Here is a 17,468-nt window from a genome sequence, read left to right as displayed (position 1 = left end):
ACCCCTTAGGCAATTTAAAGGTTTACTACGACGTGACTTTACCTTCAGTAAAAGTTTTGAAAACCTTAAAATGAGGTTTTTACAACATCCATTTTCACAATATTCATTTTTTTTAATTTTCATTTTAATTATGCCACATGAAATATGTGTCTAATTTAATTGTTGAACTAATGATTTTAATAATAAAAAGACCTTATTAATATAACATCGTTATTTTAAGAATATAATTAAAATGTTTTAAAATTTGGAGACTAATTTAAAATAAAGGACACAATTTGGGGATGATAGATGCATTAACTTTTTTTTTTTATATACAAAAGATGTAAAAAGACTCAAAATAATGAATATTACTTTTGTTTATGCACGCTCAGAATCTAAAATTTTAATTCATATTTATAAACCCAAAGGCAAATTTAAAGTAATTAAGTAAAGTTAATCATAATAAACAAATGCTCCTTCAACCTCCCATTCTTAAAAGGTTGTGTAACAAGGATCAGATCAACACCAATTCCAAATGAGGTAATTTTTTATACCTTGTAAGGGTACATGCATTAAAAGTAACAAAAAACTATAATCCACCATTAAAAGTTTTCTATACTTGAAAGAAAAATCAAAATAGATTTTTTTTAGTTTAAGCACTGTGATTCATTTGTATGTACGCCAGCGTCATGGCTGCTGAATGACATGCAAAAGAAAAGAAACTAACTGCCAATGCCAAATGTCATACAGAAGAGAAGTCCAGTCGACTCACCAACACTCTAGCTTTCTACGGGCCTATTACTCACCGATGATAATAATAGTATACAATTAACTTCACCCTCAACCTCGAGCCAACTACCCCACAACAATATTATCTCAATTTTCAATCTCAAGAGATGGTTACTCAATTGTCCACAGGTAGTGGGCACATACCTTATAAGCAACAACTGATTGAGACGGTCAATGGGAATTCAGAAAGTTGAAACCAGAGTGGGTATAGTAAAGCACTATTTTCTCCAGTCAACCAAATGCACGTGAACACTGAACCAGGACAAGCTACATCAGAGATTTCATACCTTCAATTTGCTATTGCTGATTTAACACAGGAAGAGATGGACGTGGCCTAACAACATTCAGCACACCCCTTGCAGTTGCCTGTTCATAGAAACAAAACAGCGTGTAAGAATGGTACAGGATCTAAGTTCTTTAGTATATGTAAGACTGCATTTATCCCTACCTCAAAGAATGAATTAAAATTCATTCGCAAAAGGAAACGTCTAAGAAATGGAGCTCGCTGACTCCCAGCAAGCCTGCTACTGCGCAATATAGTGTATAAGGAGTTTGATTTCTTGTTAAATTCCTGGAAAAAAATGTTCGGATCAATATCTTTTAAATACACAACCATGCAAATAGTAACATGAATAATAAAGTCCTGACAACAAGTTAATCAAACAACAGATATCTGTTATTTCCTTTGTGGAAATTTGATCTATCTCAAGCGTTAAAAAGGTAGGCAAATTGTCACAACCAACTAATGCCAAGTTGTAAATGATGTTGGAAATTCAAGGCACATATCCATCATATTCACTAACTCAAAATACTTATTCTTGCCATGTTAACTGCATAAGCAAATAAAAGATGCTAGATATGGGTACCTCAGTTATACGCTCTAGTTCAGATGTATTTTGACTACTTTCTTGGTGCTCAATGTTCCAGCAAAACTGCAGGCAAAGAGTCATGATGCTGTCCAATATCCTTGACACAGAGCCAATGTCCAAGAAGGACTGAGAGATTAAAGCTGACAAATACCTGTAATGATGCTAAGAACATGTAAGCATTCAGCCACATCATCAATGTTTGGCAAGACAAACAAAAAGAATAAAAAGAGAAAACATCAATTTATATGGATTATTCTTTCTACTTAAATTATATATGGATTATGGAATGACTTCTACGAAATATACAATAGTGACCCAGAAGGCCAAAAATATACTTCAAGATTATTTGTAAGAAATTCACCTAAATCAAGTCCTTACTAATAGTAACAAGAAAAAATGATTCAATGTTTAGGTTGTTTGCCTTTTCGTTTAAGTTAGCAGATACTAGGCTGACATGGTATCCAAAAGTTGAGAAGGAACTCATCTTACTCTTGATGGAAACCCACAAGTTCAGTGAAGTCATGAGAATCTTGAATATGAGATTGCAAAACATTCCATTGAGATTCTATCACATCAACCTAAACAGAAAAGTTAAAATCTCTATTATGATGATTCATGAAATGAGCAAAATATAAATTCATAAAGGGAAGAACACATCTACATTGAACAAACAAGAAAAACCAAAAATGGTATAACAATTTAAGAATTTTGGTTATTTAATTCTCAATGTCATTTTATCTTAGAGCGTCTTAATTCTAAAGGAATCTATATCAGAATTTGTCTATTAAACTACATAGGAATCTATATCTGATTTCAGCTGCCAGTACTATTCTCTTGACTCGTTTCCACCAGGATCCATGGTGTTGGGTTTTTAAGTAATTGATCAGAGTAGAAGTTAATCATCCACCTATGATGCAACACTGAAGATGTCATTAAAAGACTTTGCATCAGATGATACTCTTCCCAACTGTTCAATTTGAATCTAGGCCACAAACTTGCACCAAAGTACCGGCCAATCATTATGCATCGAAGAACTAACCATATAGATCCTAAAGGGACTTTCATGATTATGCCAGTATTTTGTCATAATATTTGAAATAACTGCAAGAATTGTTGCTAGCTAGAAACTTCAAGTGGTGAGCACCCCTTTGGATGATTCACAGCCCATTTAACACCTATGCAAAATGATCAAACTATTTCAGCTACCAGTGTAACCATAGCCCAGATAATAGTCAAAGTATCAAAGATATAGTTTAACCCAAGCCTATAAATGGACAAACTCATTAATAATGCCTACAACTGATATGAAAACCCTTCGTTTCTTTTGGGGGTTGGGATGGGGGGGGGACCAACATTGCAGACACATTATTTGAACTGTATAGTATAAAGGACCTGAATATAAAATTGAAGATTTCTGATTAAAAATGCCATATGCTCTCTAACACGCCACATTGGTCTAAAACACTGCTGCGGTGGCTGAGATATTGAGCAGTTCATCTGGTCCTTGCGGTGTTTGGCAAAATATGTGTGCTCCTGATGCATAACAGAGGCCCAGGATTTTTCCAATTCCATTTGTGTTCGTTTAAGCCTCAGCAGGTATTGGAATATTCTACGATACCTGGAACACAATACTGATTAAAAATATTTGAAGTCTTTTAATCATATAGGCTAAGCCTATCAATTGTTTATACAGTTATCGTTTCTTATTTCAAAGGCTGCTTCTTGCCCAAAGGAAATTTAGCAATAAGAAAGATTCAAGGGACCTATAAAGCAATTGAATCTTACTTGGAGAGCACTTCTTGGGTAAAGAAAAGCTGTAAGGGCCAATCAACAGAATATTCAAGTGCAATACCATCCCAACCACCAACTGAGGTCTCTGAACTTCCATCAGTGTATGCTTTTGTCTTCGGTAAATCTCTTTGAGAGGATTTCACTGTGATCCCAAATGAAGGCATCCTGATTGATGAGAAAGACAATTAAGATCACATTCCTTATAGTTTCCAGATACGGCATAACTGAGTGAAAAACGACTAGATTCTTACAGCAAAGATACTCTAGAAAAGTACTTGTCTTCCTCCCCAATGGTCTTTATGGCTGCCTGCAAAGCAAGGAGCCGAGGAATTCATACAAACAGTTATTTCAATCTGAAACCTGAAAAAGAAGCCCTTATCTTTGTACATATTCGAGAATAACTAAAATTTTCATATATATTGGCCTCAAACAAGTTAATAGAAATAATCTCATACCAACTGAAATGGAACCATAAGATCAGCTTCAGCAGTTGACTGGCGAGGCGGTAGGCGCATTAACTGCCGGCTCTCCTCCAGGAAGCACTAGAGAATAATGAATATCTATTAACATGTTACGTATTTTCAAGAAGGAAATAACTAAAATTATTTTACCTGGTTGATCAAGTCAGAAGACTAGAACACATAATCTAAAGCAAATTTTCACATGCAGTGCATTCTTTACCTGGAAAAAGTCTCCCTTTGCCAAAAGAAAATAGTCCTTTAGAGCTTTTAAGTGGCCATTCAAGTCAGCACGCACAACCACAAGCTGCAGAATCAGAGCAAATTCAATAAATACAGACTTCAAATACATCATGAAGCAAGTTCCGCACAAAGCACCTGCCAAAGATGACTAGCTGCGATAGCCCGGATAGAGTCAACTGAGCATTCAAATGATCTTTTGTGAAATTCTGATGATTCCTACAAACAATAAATGCACAATTAACAAAAGCTTTATTCCATTTAAGGGCATAAGTAGATATGATACTATGTAACTGTGGAAGAAAACCTTTAGATCTAGAAGCATAGTTTCAATCTTATCAGCCACTGATTGTGGGAGCAATTCTTCTCCAATTGTTTTTACATCCAGGAAAGCCTCCTTCTGGAAAGGAACACCCACAGCTGATCCATGAAACTTTTGAGAGCCTTTTTTTGTCTGCTGATTAGACAGAGCATCCTGAAATTGGATTGCAGGGCTTGGGTTCCAGAGAACCCTGATGGCTTTACCAGCAAAAAGAATAGACTCTGCTACACGCATATGGATATACTCAGGGAGCATATCCTACAAAACAACAGCCGAAGAATAAATAGCTCGCGACAACAAAACTAAGAACACAGAAAGAAGTATGCACAAAATCCTTTTTATCTGAGATTCATTTCCAGGTTTCTTTCCATTTAACTTATAGGTTCACAGTAGCAGAACATAGATTACTGGTTTGTTGACTTGCAGATTTAACCTAACAATTCCCACACACAAATCCTTGTTTCTTAATTGCTGCTAATGAAGAAAACAGTGACGATTTTATTCATCTATAGAAACTAATGCCTACAGCAATAAATCAAATGAAGTGAGTGATGTCTGCTATCCTAATAACAATTTGCTAAATAAATGCTCAAATGTGACTGGAAGTATGGGAATTGACCACAAACCCTAGAATAAAGTTTCCCCATTCCAACAAGTTTATATGTAATAATTAATTTTAGCTAAAACAAGGAACAGAGGTTTGCAACAATGTCATGAAAAAAAAAAAGAAACTAAAACAATTAGGAGATGGCTCCAAAAATACCAGAAATATATGAAAGCCCAAGTGCCAATCAGTTAAAGATGTATCCACAGTTGACAAGTGAGCCAATTTTTCTGATGTATCCAAGATAGATGAGCCATATTCCACATCCCGATCTTCTTGCCTGGAAATAATAGAATCATTAAACTAGTTCAATGTGTAAGGATACAAACCAAAGAGAAAGTCCATGCGACTTATGAAATAAAAGAATTAAAAGACATTAAAGTTCCAAAAAAAAAAAATCCTTGTATGAATTAAAAAGGGAAAATACATACTGTTTTAATCCTTACCTTCTAATGAAAAATTCTCCATGCTGGTCTTGTAGAATTCCATAAATCATCCACGATGATAGTTGGTTATACAACACTTGATGACCATGCCAAAGAAGCCTATGGTTCAAGAATTAGTCTACAAGCTGATCATTAAAATCTTAACATTTTTAAGCAATGAACATATGGCTATAACCTAAAACTACATTTGAAGACAGTTAACTCATAACCAAGCATAAACATAGTCTCAGGCTCCCCAGCCATTCACAAGCAATTACATGAACACTGAAATTAGGCATATAGAAGTTTGGATTGTAATCATTGATTTAATCTTAATTAATTATCATAGCAGATTGAAGAATGCAATAAATATGAATTTTAATTGCAGTATAAATTTTCACTAGAGAGGCATAAGAAAAGGGTGGTATTATTATTAAGAAAACAAACTGGCATTTTTATAGGAGAAATGGAGACTACTTGTCGCATTTTTTGCATTAGAAAAGCAAAGCAAAAAAACAAAGGAAACTCAATACCTTTGAATGCAGGCCTGCAATTCAGGCACCCCACAGTGGCAGCGTTTGTGTAAAAGGTTAAGAAGCTGTCCTCCACGTATATCATCACGCTCAATCTCTAGAATAAGCTCGTACAAAGGCGGCAATATAACAAAGAACTGCAACGAAATGATAAACTTATAGAACGAGAGTAAAGAGCAACTAGGAAATTTAAATCAGCGATACGACGTGCTTAAAATAACAAGAAACCTTATTGAGGGCCTGAGTGACAGTTGCCAAAATTGGCATGGTTTCCGACAACAATTTCTGCTCGAGTTGAAGAACAGCAGACTTGTAGACAGAGAGTATCTCCACCAGGCCATTAGCAATGGCTCTTCGATAAACGCTCGGCTTCCCGCTTTTAGGATTTGACAACTCAGAGGCTCTGTCCAAAGGAGAAACATCAGCCGCTCTTATCCAGCTTAGATTCCGGGATTTCGTGGCAAAGCGATCGAGCTCTCGGTAGTAAAACCCTAACGTAATTAGCTTCTCGATAAGATCCCTGGGAGAAAATTATTCGTATGAAACCCTAAGGAAAGAGAGAAGAGAGAGAGAGGGTTTTGGATGTTTATGAAAATTAAAATTTTCTTTCTTAAGACCTTTCACTGGGGTCGATGAAGGAAATGTCGGAAGCAAGCTTGAAGGAACGTTGTTCGGAGATGGGAGCGTTGGGGGATAAGCAAATGCCGAGAGATTTATGATGTTCTCGCTCGTCGATTATTAGATCTCCTGTGTAACCAACAAGTGCTAGTAAAAGCTCGTGCAACATTTCCCCCCTTCTTTATAGTCGTTTTTGTGAAATGAAAGACAATCAGAGAGAATTCATGGCTTATCTGTTCTATTCTCTCCAATAACCGCTGATTAAACTTTAGTAGCAGTATATAAAATTTTGAATTAAAAGCTAGTCTCCAAAATGCCGATTGCCGGGTGAAGTCCGGCTGCTGTATAACCTTGCCGGCTCACTCCACTACTGCACTAGACAACATTAATGGATTGGGCCTTGCTTAATAAAGAGCCCAAATGCTGCACACCACCATTATAGTACCATTCCGGTTAGTGTCGGTCATTCTACTAATTACAGATTGATGGAAGGTTTCAAGTTTCAAACTTTCAAGCATTGATTCAATAAACAAATGAGGATGAAATATAACAAGTTTATGACTTCTTCTAATGCACTCATTAAGCTCCGCAATTACAAATAACAGCATCGAACTCCTCATTTTTTTTGAGGAGCGGATGTTTACAAAGACAAAACAAAATGCACATAGCATGAGTAATAGTTGCCCTGTGTCGTTTTGCTCCTTCATCTTGCCAGCAGCGACTCCTTTATTTGTCCACATTGTTTAAGATCGTCTGGTTTTTTCATGTTGATTAGTTTTATGATTACACCAACACAAGCAGGTATTTCAAACATGAGAAGAGTCATTGTGTGCGCAACGAATACACAAGGGAGGTAAGGAGAATTGATCGAGAAGAGAGAACAGATGGAGAAATACAGAAATAACTACATCAACTAAATAGCGTAAAGGTAACTCCCCAGTGCCCACATGAATGTTTCGTAGAATATTTTTTTCTTTTCACCATCGACCTCCTCAACCCATCATTCCCTTCAACATCTTCATTTCAACTCCCCTTATTTCCACCAACATTAAAATCATTCTCCATGATGAAAAAAATTACTACTAAACATACAACAAATAAAAGTAAACAAGGATACAGTGTGCAAGCTAAGATGGTTTCCTGCAAAAGGTTAGGAGATTGTGAGATTTGTGATAACTGCTAAAGTTATCAAAATATTTACCGGTGTAGAAAGGTCTTTAATGGAATGAGGAAGTGTTAGCAAAAAAATAAACGAGATGTACCTATAAAAAGCAAAAGGAAAAATTGAAGCAAATTCGGTATCACTAATTGTTAAGGGTTTATATTTATGGATCTTTAAAAATAGGAAATACAAAGCTAGGTAATTAGCACGAATAATAAAATTAATTTTTAGCTACAATTCTATTAATGATTAAGAAGAATGGCGAAAAGTTTTGTTGATTATGTGCAAGAATTCACTTTATTTTTGAAATGAGAGAAAAATATTTAACCATCTTTCATATTTCATTTGCTAATTCAATATCATTTTAAGGTTACTTTCACTTCTTTTAATTTGATGAAGAAGCAGTACTATGTGAAATATTTTTCACGGAATATATCTTAAAACACAAGACATGGTTGTTTTTAACTAGAGTAGTTCCTAAATAATCATTATTTTAACTTGTTCCAAACTTGAGTTATTCTATATATAATTGTTATCAATTTAGAAGTTGTTTTGAACATGAATTTTTGTGGTGATATTTTTCTTGATAGAACTTTTGATTAATGACCCTTTTGAAAAAATACAATTGTTCTAAACCATGGTTGTTCTAGGAATAACTATTCCTAAAAACGTCATTATTCCAAATAAAAATTGTTCCAGAGCTCTTCTTTGGGTGCTATTTCTTTGTACTCATAAATATTATTTCCAATATTCGAATTAGGGTGGGTTTGAATGGTGGTACATTTACTTATGGTTAGTGTAAAAACAATGATGGCATTGAGATTAAATATTGTCATGATAGTATAGCGTGAGACAAAAAGTAAACTAAATCCATCGTATCGCCTATCCAAACCCACACTCAATCTCGTGATTGCTGTCAGATGAGATTTGTTAACGGGCAATACAGAGAAAGAGAAAGTGGGTTTACCAGGATTTGAGGCCGACGAAATGGATTGGTGCGAGTGAACTGAGAATCCGACGAGGGTTAGCTAGGCCCTTTATAAAATTAATGGGTCAAACTAACTACCGCTTAAGTCGGCTGAAATAAGGGCGAATAGCTGGAAATACTATTTGGGCTTAAAACGGGCCAATCGCCTACTTAAATGCGTTGGAGCGCACCTCTTCTAAATTATTACAACGTAAGGCATATGTTTTACCGCTTTTGCTTGATTGATGTCTAAGGAGAGGAGCATTTATTTTGATAAAAGAATTCAAGACAACAACTTTTCTTTTGGTTACTGAAATTCTCAAACTTAATCTGACTTATAAGTATCCATTTGTTAATAAAAAGCAACAGTTTGTTTGTTGATATATCAAATTATCAATTATGGTAATATATTCTGCATTACCTGAATTGGACTGAGAGTGGGAGTCGAAAATAGGTAGAGATTTATTATAAGTGCGCTCAATTTTTAAAATAATAGTAATGGAGTTTCCTGGACTTGGATGGATATGGACACACACATATGTATATATAATCTCCACCCACAAACGGTACCATGCGTGCATTGCATGCTGCACAAACCAGAAGGCCAGTGTTACACTTGACTTAAAACCCCAGGGCACCAACATTGCTGATCTCCCTCCTGTATATCCAATGCGCTGCATGGCCCAGAAGATTATGTGTATACACATTACATATGTAGCAACCGTTTAGAATAGTGAATGAAGTCCCAAGTCTCCAACATATACTAACCGAATTAAAAAAAGAAATTAGTAGAAAAAATATGATGAGTAAATGGGGATTGGGGAGTGGTAATATGTTTATTTGCTACTGCATTACTTACAAATAATTCATGAATAATAGGAGCTTGCAATTGCAAAGGAGAGAGTAATAGGTGTGGAACCCATGTTGGAGAAAGGGAGCACGTGCAGAAGGTGATATATATACATATGATATATGTGGCACCAATTCAAGCACTTTCTGCACGTGCCCTGCTTCTCCAACAAGGAGCTTCGCACCCGCCACAACATCCATCACTCATATTGAGTTGGAAAGATACGTTGAGAAGCTGTGAAAGAGATGCATGAATTGAAGCAGCTCAAGTACTTATATAAGTGCAAAGAGAGAATGAAATGGAGGTGAGGGACAGAGCTGGCCCCTTTTTTTTTTAAATTATAGTTTTTTTATTTTGTAACGAGGCCAAAGGCAATGGCCATTGGGCAACGGGTAAAGAAGGGGAGCAATGTGTGAGAAAATAAAAAGGAAAAAAAATCTCTGACAAAATAAAGCCAAAAGCCAAAAGGCATGCGATGCAATCATATATAGTAGTTGTACGCAAAGCGAAGAAATTAAAAGTAGAGATATCTAAGGAAGACCAAGGCTTTGCCTCAATGGCTGGCTACCATTGGATCAAGAATCTCGTGCCACGAATCAGGTCCCACCACCATATAAGGTATGGGCCCATTTATTTATTTATTTTATATGATGTGTGCTTGCTTGAGGCTGAAGAACCTCAACCAGTTGGGTTGTGTTGGTGGAAGAAGCAGAAGAGAATAACGTAACAGTGGAAGTAGACGTAGGCTTTGCGTGTTGGGTTCAAACGTGCAAGCTTTCGAGTGTTTTGTATCAATGAGCATGTGAGGAAGGGGGCCTCCCTAGGTTGATATGATTCACTGTTGTGTGTATGTAGGCACCAGCATTTTTTATATATATATCGACCAACCATTTAAACTAAATCCGGATTCCCTGCAATTTTGATGGCCTTATGTCATACATGACAGGGATTTAGTGCATGTAAGCAAACCAAAGCTATGGTCGCAAGGTTTGAAAAAGAAGAGAAAGAAAATCATAATCATTTACCAAATCGTGCTAACATCAAAAGAATGGAGCAAAAAGTGTCCAAATACTCGAGAGTTGTAAGACTGATGGCATATTGAACAAGTAAAACACCAAGTCGCATGTCTTCTCAAAAACCTCTTATTTCATCCCCTTCCTTTTAATAAATAAATAAAATTTATCACTAATACGATATCCTGAATTAACTTAAAATCGACTTTCAGTAGACAAAGTAGTTAAAACTGAAGCTCAAAAGCTCTGTTTATCTAAGAAAACTATATGTACACACAAGCATAGTTGAAAGTCCATCTAAAATAAATTGCAGACAGTGGTGTCACCCATTAATAACACCAAATTTGTGTAGTGGAAGAACATAGATTCTGAGCAGAAGCCATCATCAAAATCTAATTTAGAGACATAAATGCTAGCTAGCGTGTTGTGTCGTGGGTATTGTAGTAAATGCCTTAATTGGTCATACACTCAAAAAATTTCCAACAAGCTATGAGTAAAAGTTCTCCATGCTTTGATTGATGCATATATTTGACTTCGCTTCCAACAACAAAGAAACAGCTATTAAACCTAACGGCCGACGTATGTATAGCCCTATCATTTCAGTTTGACTATCGGTCATGCTATGCCATCACCTAAAATGAAATATAAACATATTTTGAAAGCATTGGAAAAAAAATCAGAACTTAATAAATAATCTAATGAGTATGTGGTTTTGTTTTGAAATTGGTACTCATAAATGTTTTCTATTTTATATATATTAATTAAATAAAAAATAAAAAGAAAATGTTGATTTAAAACTATAATCTTATACCAACCGATATAACCAAAACACACCAAGAATGGAATTTGAACAATCTAATATCAGTGTGAAACCAAAACAGAATGTTGTTTATATTGAAGTCAAAGGAAGCCTTTAATTTATTGTTGATAGGAACCTCTATTATAGAAATAAAACGAGTTACTAATTTAAAAATACTATTTCAAAATAATTTAAATCTAAGATAATGATAATAGCAAATTTATTCAAATCTAAGACTACGCCTATAGGATTTCGAATTTCAGAGAAGAAAAAGGAATGGGGTTCATTTTGTCTAAAACGTATGAAACAAGTCCCCTGCCTGGTATCATACACGGGCTACAGAGCAAATGCAAATATGTTTCATACATTTACAACATATAGATTACAGATCAAAATTCTATCAAAACCAGGCAGTAAATCAACAAATGTGCGGACAACTACTTTGTATATTTGAAACTAACTTGAATCAAGTAGCGCATCCTTATCTGGTCGACATTGTAGACTATATATTCATTGTATAATAAAGCACCCTGCAAAGGAAATTTCAAATGCATATAACAAACATAAGATATTTTATTAGTTTCAGAAAAAATGATTGATTTCCATGAATAAATTTCTTAATCTTACCTTCCGGTTTTGCTCCTTCGGTTTTCCTAGGGGAACTACAACACCATCATCAAGTGACTGGGCTTCAGAAGGATCCGGTGCAGTTGCACCAACACCTTTTGTGCTGCAATACAGAATCAATGTCATATTAACATGTTTTAAAAAGAGGAGGACAGAACTAATGTCGATGTTGCTCACAAATGGTACAATATAAACAGGAGACTCTAAATGGCATAAGGCAGGAAAAAGCTCCTCACGGTTTTTAGTTGTGCATTTGGAAAGTCCTAAGTTATTAGAAACACATATATGCCAGTTATTTATAAGCAATCTGTTTAGTTAAAATTTACAAACCTCAACTTCCCATCCGGCAGCTTATCAGCATCGCTTTTAGCTTGTAGAAGCTCAGCCATGTCACCCAGGGCAACCTAAAAAGAGATATATGTCTTATGAGATACTAAGCCAAAGGAATGATTATAATACACAGAAGGACAAGGGAAAGCAGACGTGCAGAAACAGGTAGCAAGCAGTCAATTTCTGAATTCCAAGAAAATTCAAATGCACAGCATCAAAATAATGAGATCATGATAGGAAACTAATTTTCGCTGAGTGAAAATGAATCAGTTTGAACCACTGATACAAAGAGTATCTGGTTAACTAGTCGCTGTGATAAGGAAATTCTCGGATTGTAATTTCTGATAAAAATGCATAAACTTCACACAATAATTTAACACAGTTTATGGTGGAACCATCATTATATTCCAGGTTATTACCAAAATATAATTTGAACTGATTGAAGAACTACCTCACATAGAAGCAACACCCCAGTTGTGAAGGCAGAATTAGTATAGCAATAATTTGCACTTTTGGAGAACATATCAGCAAAGTAAACCCCCTTCCCAAACATATAACCCGTGGCAGGCGCTTCAGGTGGAGCAATGCGCAAACCTGATGGATGATAAGTACGATACAGTTAGATGTGGTTATTGACAAACACATTCCACATCCCACTCAAACATCCTGGACAACATGCAAAACAACAGAGAAAAGGAAGGACCTTGATACAGAATGCCAATCGCAAGAACCAGAAACGGGAGAAAATAGGAAACAAATCTCCATACATAACAACATTTAGAAACAAAAGAGAAAAGGATAGACCTTGGGACAGAATGCCAGTCCAGTTAGTAAGCCGAGAACCATGCCACAACAGCATTCTATTTTTTGTTCCAGAAAACTGCTCAGGTAAGAAGCCATAAAGTTAGACCAATACTAATCACTTGGTAGAAAGGACATTCTACAGTTAACATGGAAATAATATTTCATGAGAGGCACCTTTTTAAAGCGTTCACTTTCACCGTCTCTTGTCACCTTGAATATTTGAACAACATCAACTGTATAATTTGAATGTGTCTGAGCATGAGTATTCTGAATATACTTTACAATCTGATCCGGGGAAGAAAAAAGAACAGAGAAAATGTAAACAAGCTAGTTTCCAAAATGCATTGCTAAACTATTCTGCAATTTTTTTTTTTTTTCAAATTTGGAAGAGGGCACCAAAAAGAAAGCAGATAGTTACAAATTGCTTAAGTTTTATGTTAAATTCAAATTTCTAGTGCTACAAAGATGAACAAATACCAAAGCGAACTCCTCAGTATCATTGTCAAGAGGAAACAGTTCACAGTGAAGCTGCTGGTACCGATAATATAAAGGATCTTCCTAAACATTCCGCACAAAATTAAGTTAGAGGAAAATTTTAGAGCATACATAACCTAATGAGAAAGAACAGGAAAAACATAAACATCTCAACAATATTTGTGTATGTATGCATATATGGACACATCAGTATAACAAAAGAAATTAGAGATAGAAGAAATTTGGGTGCTAAAATTAACTAATGCTCAAATTAAGCTCACTATAATACAACGATTGTATAATTTTTTTAGCAGTTGACTAAAAAAAGAAAGAACTATAACAGTTCAAATGTTGATAGAACATAGTTGTAGCCTGCAGGCCATATGGTTTACAAGTCATACAAATACAGCACTCATAAATGAAAAATAAGCTCTACAACAGACTCAACTTTATCCACAATATTTATGTATGATGCATATGAAGAAAACAATATTGTCAATTGGCTAGCAAAATACAATTATGTCCTGCATGCAATGTTTGTTAGGCATGCAAAAACTTTTAGTAGTTTAAAACTCAACTTACGGTTCAGCTTATTTAAAGGGTTCACTGAAATGGGAGATTTAAAAAGGGGGAAGAATGTAGAAAAGAGCATCACCGAACAGGAGTAAAATACCTCCATCGTAATGTCATCCATTAATAATTTTGATGCGACCTCTATTTCTCCCAGGGCTTCAACCTTCAATTACATAAGAGGAACTGAGATTGCCCTTATTGAAGGAAACAACTAAAAAAGTTGGCACAAACTTGTAAAATGCTCAGGCATGAAAATAATACTTGATGTTACTAAAAGCTGCAAGGGCAGATAGTTAAAACAATAGAGGGTAGTTAGGTATAAATCACCATTTCCAACTTCTTTTTCAACTTCTGAGGTTTGTCGATGACAAAATCACCTGCCACATATAGTTCTGCGTCAGTTGTAATATTGTTATTGGGTATGGTTAGAGGAGGAGATGAAGAAGAAGACTCACGCATTTTTCTAAATCCAAAATCATGTGGAATCACGGTGTAAAATTCCCTGTAATTGAAAAGATAAAACGAATGATATTCACATTTCAACATGAAGAGTTCACGGAAAATAAACATAAACCCAATATCATAAAGCATTTACTATTATGCATATCTAACAAAAGTTGGAAAAAACTTAAAGTTCTTACGAACTTAATTGCTCAAGCTTGCTCCTGTTTGACTGGTCAATCACATCAGCAATTTTCTTTAAGATATCATACCCCTGAACATATCCAAGCATAATTAATATTTTATTTTCAATAAAAAAAGATACTAACTAACAAATGTAATGCCAATGTTACTGCAGGCTTGAGAAAACAAGCACGCAGAAGCACCGTGAAACAAAGACATCCGCAATAAGATCGATATCAAGAAATCATCATAAGACAAAGCATAGCAGGAAGTTCGGGACCATAATGGATGGAAAAGGGGTACTCAACTCCAAACGTAGATTAAGGGGCAGATTAAAGAAGTAATCTGAACGCTCAAAAAGTTCAAAGCTGCTTACACTCACTGACACAATGACCGGACTAGACCTTCAATATTTAAAATTAGTTTAGAAAGGTATACCTAGCATGTAAATAATCACCAAAGTGGAATACTTTTTTACCTTCTGTAGTCTCTTATATTTTCTAACCACAAAAGATTTCAAAAAGAAATGTTTTGTGCATGTCTTGAAAAATCACCTTTAAAATTGTGGATTTGCTTAGCTTACCAAGAGGCAACTTGTCAGCATTGTATCCTAAAGACAACCACAACATTTATAGGAAATATTAGCAGGCAAGAATATAAATAAAAAGGATTTTACAAGGCTTTAGAAAACCAAATGAAGCAAACATGGCTTAAAAATTGAACCAGACATCTCTCATGTATATAAATAGTTCAGGTAACAATTGTAAGCTAACTAACCTATTTCCATCATTTGTTGCTTCATCATGCTGATATTGCATATAACAGAGATAAACTTAGCAACACGTTGTTCAAGCTTTGTCTCCCGCAATTGAGCACCAATGGAAGAGTTAGCCTTTCTTTTGACCTGAATATAATAATTAAGAAGTCAGAAGAAATTCAACAGGCAATTAAAGCTCCAAGACTAGCATAGATTATATGATGCTCCTTCTCTCCCATTCTTCTCATTTCCTTAAACATGATTTTAGGCAAGCAAATATTGTGCTTCATAAACATTAAGGCAAATCAGAAAGAGGAGGGCAGTGGGAGAAGGTAGAGGAGTCAGTAAGTCATCTGTTTATGTGTTAAAATAACTCACATCAGAATCCTTTTCTTTTTCATCATAGTCCATCTCCAGCAAGGTGTAGCACTTTGGGTGACAAACAAAGTCTTTTCTGTTGTACCAATAGTTTTTGGTCTTGTTAAAGAACTTGGTTTGAAACACATCAATTGCAGCTTGTCGTGAAGTAAAGGGGCCATGTAACTTAATTTGACCCTTCACACCAACTCTACCCCATCTATTATGAACCATGTATGTCTTTGAGTCATCAGATTCTGTGAGAAAATAATAAGGAAATCATTATCAAAGTAGAACTAGCAAATATCCCACCCTAAAAACTCCCCAAAAAGGAAGTGCATAGGTCCATACAAATGAAATTGGAAGAGAAAGATACTTAAAGCAATAAATTTGAAAACCAGTGGGGAGAAAACGCATAACATTATAACGAAGAACTAACCTAGAAGCTGGATCACAAAGAACTTGTTATTGTTTTGCCCAACATTCGTCTGATTTAACATGGCATCATAGATATGATCACCCTGAATCACAGAACTTAAAATATTAATTCTTCTGTTCTGTAAATGTATATTGTAACAAAGAATAAAGCAGGCAGGCAAAATATTTTTCAAAATGACAGGCTCAAAAATGGAATTCAAACAACAAAGACTAGCCTTTTGTAGAACATGATAATGAGCCTTTATCTCATCTGGGATCCCTTGATCCAGAACAGCCACCCCTTTCTTTGTGGCCGTAACGATTTTCTCCTCCTTCCTACTTTCCTTCTCTTCTTCTTCTTCTTCTTCTTCTTCTTCTTCTTCTTCTTCTTCTACTTTAACTACCCACGCAACAAATAAAGAAACCCCTTTCAGTCTTTCACAAATGGAACTAACCAACAAAATGAACCAATAAAACTGAAAATCATCTTACCAGGAAGAGGATTCTTGTCGGCATCTTCACAAAGCCGCTCGAGAAGTTCCTTTTTGGTGCCAACAGTGGAAAGGCCTCGAAGAGTAGCTTGTTCGCGTAATTGCTTGACATTCATTTGTCGAAACTCCTCAACGGCATTGACTTTGTCCGAATCCTCGTTACTACAGACATCCGACTCCCTCCCTCTTTTTCTCTTGTTATTTCCGATTGCATTGTTAGCCTTGCCTCCATTTTCCTCTTCTTTCTTCCTCTCCTTGAGCAAAGCATCCTCCAGTCTCAGCACCTGTTATATAAACAACTCATATCAATAAAAATGAACAAAGAACAAAGGGGCAGATAAAAAGAGTAAAAAGCAGATTGGGCAACCAGTAAGGGCTTGGTCCCGATTGTGTCAAGCCCACGCTGGGCGAGTTCGTCTCGGAGCTGGCCTGCTTTCAGCTTACTTGCCATGTTCTTCGATGAGCAAAGTGTGGGAGAAATCGTTTGAGAATGTAAGAAGGAAATGGAGGGATACATTTTTATACGGTGACAAATGTGCTTCAAAACGCTGTCGTTTTAGTAGCTTTCCCAGCACGATATTGCCATTGCAGCCTC

General features: G+C 35.6%; 2 protein-coding genes across 5 annotated transcripts; both read right to left on the bottom strand.

Moving 5' to 3' along the window:
- Nucleotides 1-598: 598 nt before the first annotated feature.
- Nucleotides 599-7,229, bottom strand: LOC107924483 (gamma-tubulin complex component 4). Of its 3 annotated transcripts, XM_016854955.2 has the most exons (16): nucleotides 6,628-7,229; nucleotides 6,239-6,530; nucleotides 6,011-6,147; nucleotides 5,499-5,597; nucleotides 5,212-5,332; nucleotides 4,434-4,706; nucleotides 4,265-4,345; nucleotides 4,110-4,193; nucleotides 3,884-3,970; nucleotides 3,680-3,735; nucleotides 3,423-3,593; nucleotides 3,030-3,255; nucleotides 2,127-2,215; nucleotides 1,635-1,788; nucleotides 1,217-1,339; nucleotides 599-1,134 (listed from the first exon to the last, which is right to left on the bottom strand). In XM_016854955.2, exons 1-16 carry the CDS (start codon nucleotides 6,795-6,797, stop codon nucleotides 1,066-1,068), a joined length of 2,232 nt encoding a protein of 743 aa, XP_016710444.2. In that variant the 5' UTR covers nucleotides 6,798-7,229; the 3' UTR covers nucleotides 599-1,065. The 3 variants fall into 3 exon arrangements, 2 of the variants coding, with proteins under 2 accessions (XP_016710444.2, XP_016710445.2); XR_005904851.1 differs by lacking the exon at nucleotides 599-1,134 and having other exon boundaries at nucleotides 1,635-1,799; nucleotides 6,628-7,000; XM_016854956.2 differs by lacking the exons at nucleotides 599-1,134; nucleotides 1,217-1,339; nucleotides 1,635-1,788; nucleotides 2,127-2,215 and adding an exon at nucleotides 2,273-2,812 and having other exon boundaries at nucleotides 6,628-7,000.
- Nucleotides 7,230-11,676: 4,447 nt separating this feature from the next.
- Nucleotides 11,677-17,468, bottom strand: LOC107922766 (poly [ADP-ribose] polymerase 2). 2 transcript variants are annotated; one of them, XM_016852925.2, is made up of 18 exons: nucleotides 17,241-17,468; nucleotides 16,875-17,157; nucleotides 16,619-16,782; nucleotides 16,405-16,486; nucleotides 15,987-16,222; nucleotides 15,629-15,755; nucleotides 15,406-15,461; nucleotides 14,869-14,942; nucleotides 14,683-14,729; nucleotides 14,555-14,604; nucleotides 14,328-14,390; nucleotides 13,658-13,738; nucleotides 13,355-13,465; nucleotides 13,181-13,256; nucleotides 12,828-12,970; nucleotides 12,377-12,450; nucleotides 12,047-12,149; nucleotides 11,677-11,949 (listed from the first exon to the last, which is right to left on the bottom strand). In XM_016852925.2, exons 1-18 carry the CDS (start codon nucleotides 17,388-17,390, stop codon nucleotides 11,857-11,859), a joined length of 2,013 nt encoding a protein of 670 aa, XP_016708414.1. In that variant the 5' UTR covers nucleotides 17,391-17,468; the 3' UTR covers nucleotides 11,677-11,856. The 2 variants fall into 2 exon arrangements, with proteins under 2 accessions (XP_016708414.1, XP_016708415.1); XM_016852926.2 differs by lacking the exon at nucleotides 13,658-13,738 and having other exon boundaries at nucleotides 17,241-17,402.

The sequence above is a fragment of the Gossypium hirsutum genome, chromosome A11 (genome assembly GCF_007990345.1).
Source record: "Gossypium hirsutum isolate 1008001.06 chromosome A11, Gossypium_hirsutum_v2.1, whole genome shotgun sequence".
Taxonomy (NCBI): Eukaryota; Viridiplantae; Streptophyta; class Magnoliopsida; order Malvales; family Malvaceae; genus Gossypium; species Gossypium hirsutum.
This window is presented reverse-complemented; position numbering and strand designations above follow the sequence as displayed.

Excerpts from the sequence above, each read along its gene's own strand:
- LOC107924483 (XM_016854955.2), bottom strand. The coding sequence starts at position 6,797 with ATGTTGCACGAGCTTTTACTAGCACTTGTTGGTTACACAGGAGATCTA. Across the intron at positions 6,531-6,627 it reads TTCATCGACCCCAGTGAAAG|GGATCTTATCGAGAAGCTAA; the intron begins GTCTTAAGAAAG and ends ATTTTCTCCCAG. Across the intron at positions 4,707-5,211 it reads TGGGCTTTCATATATTTCTG|GATATGCTCCCTGAGTATAT; the intron begins GTATTTTTGGAG and ends GTTGTTTTGTAG.
- LOC107922766 (XM_016852925.2), bottom strand. The coding sequence starts at position 17,390 with ATGTATCCCTCCATTTCCTTCTTACATTCTCAAACGATTTCTCCCACA. Across the intron at positions 16,223-16,404 it reads CTTTGTGATCCAGCTTCTAG|AATCTGATGACTCAAAGACA; the intron begins GTTAGTTCTTCG and ends ATTTTCTCACAG. Across the intron at positions 13,257-13,354 it reads AAAGTGAACGCTTTAAAAAG|TTTTCTGGAACAAAAAATAG; the intron begins GTGCCTCTCATG and ends TTACCTGAGCAG.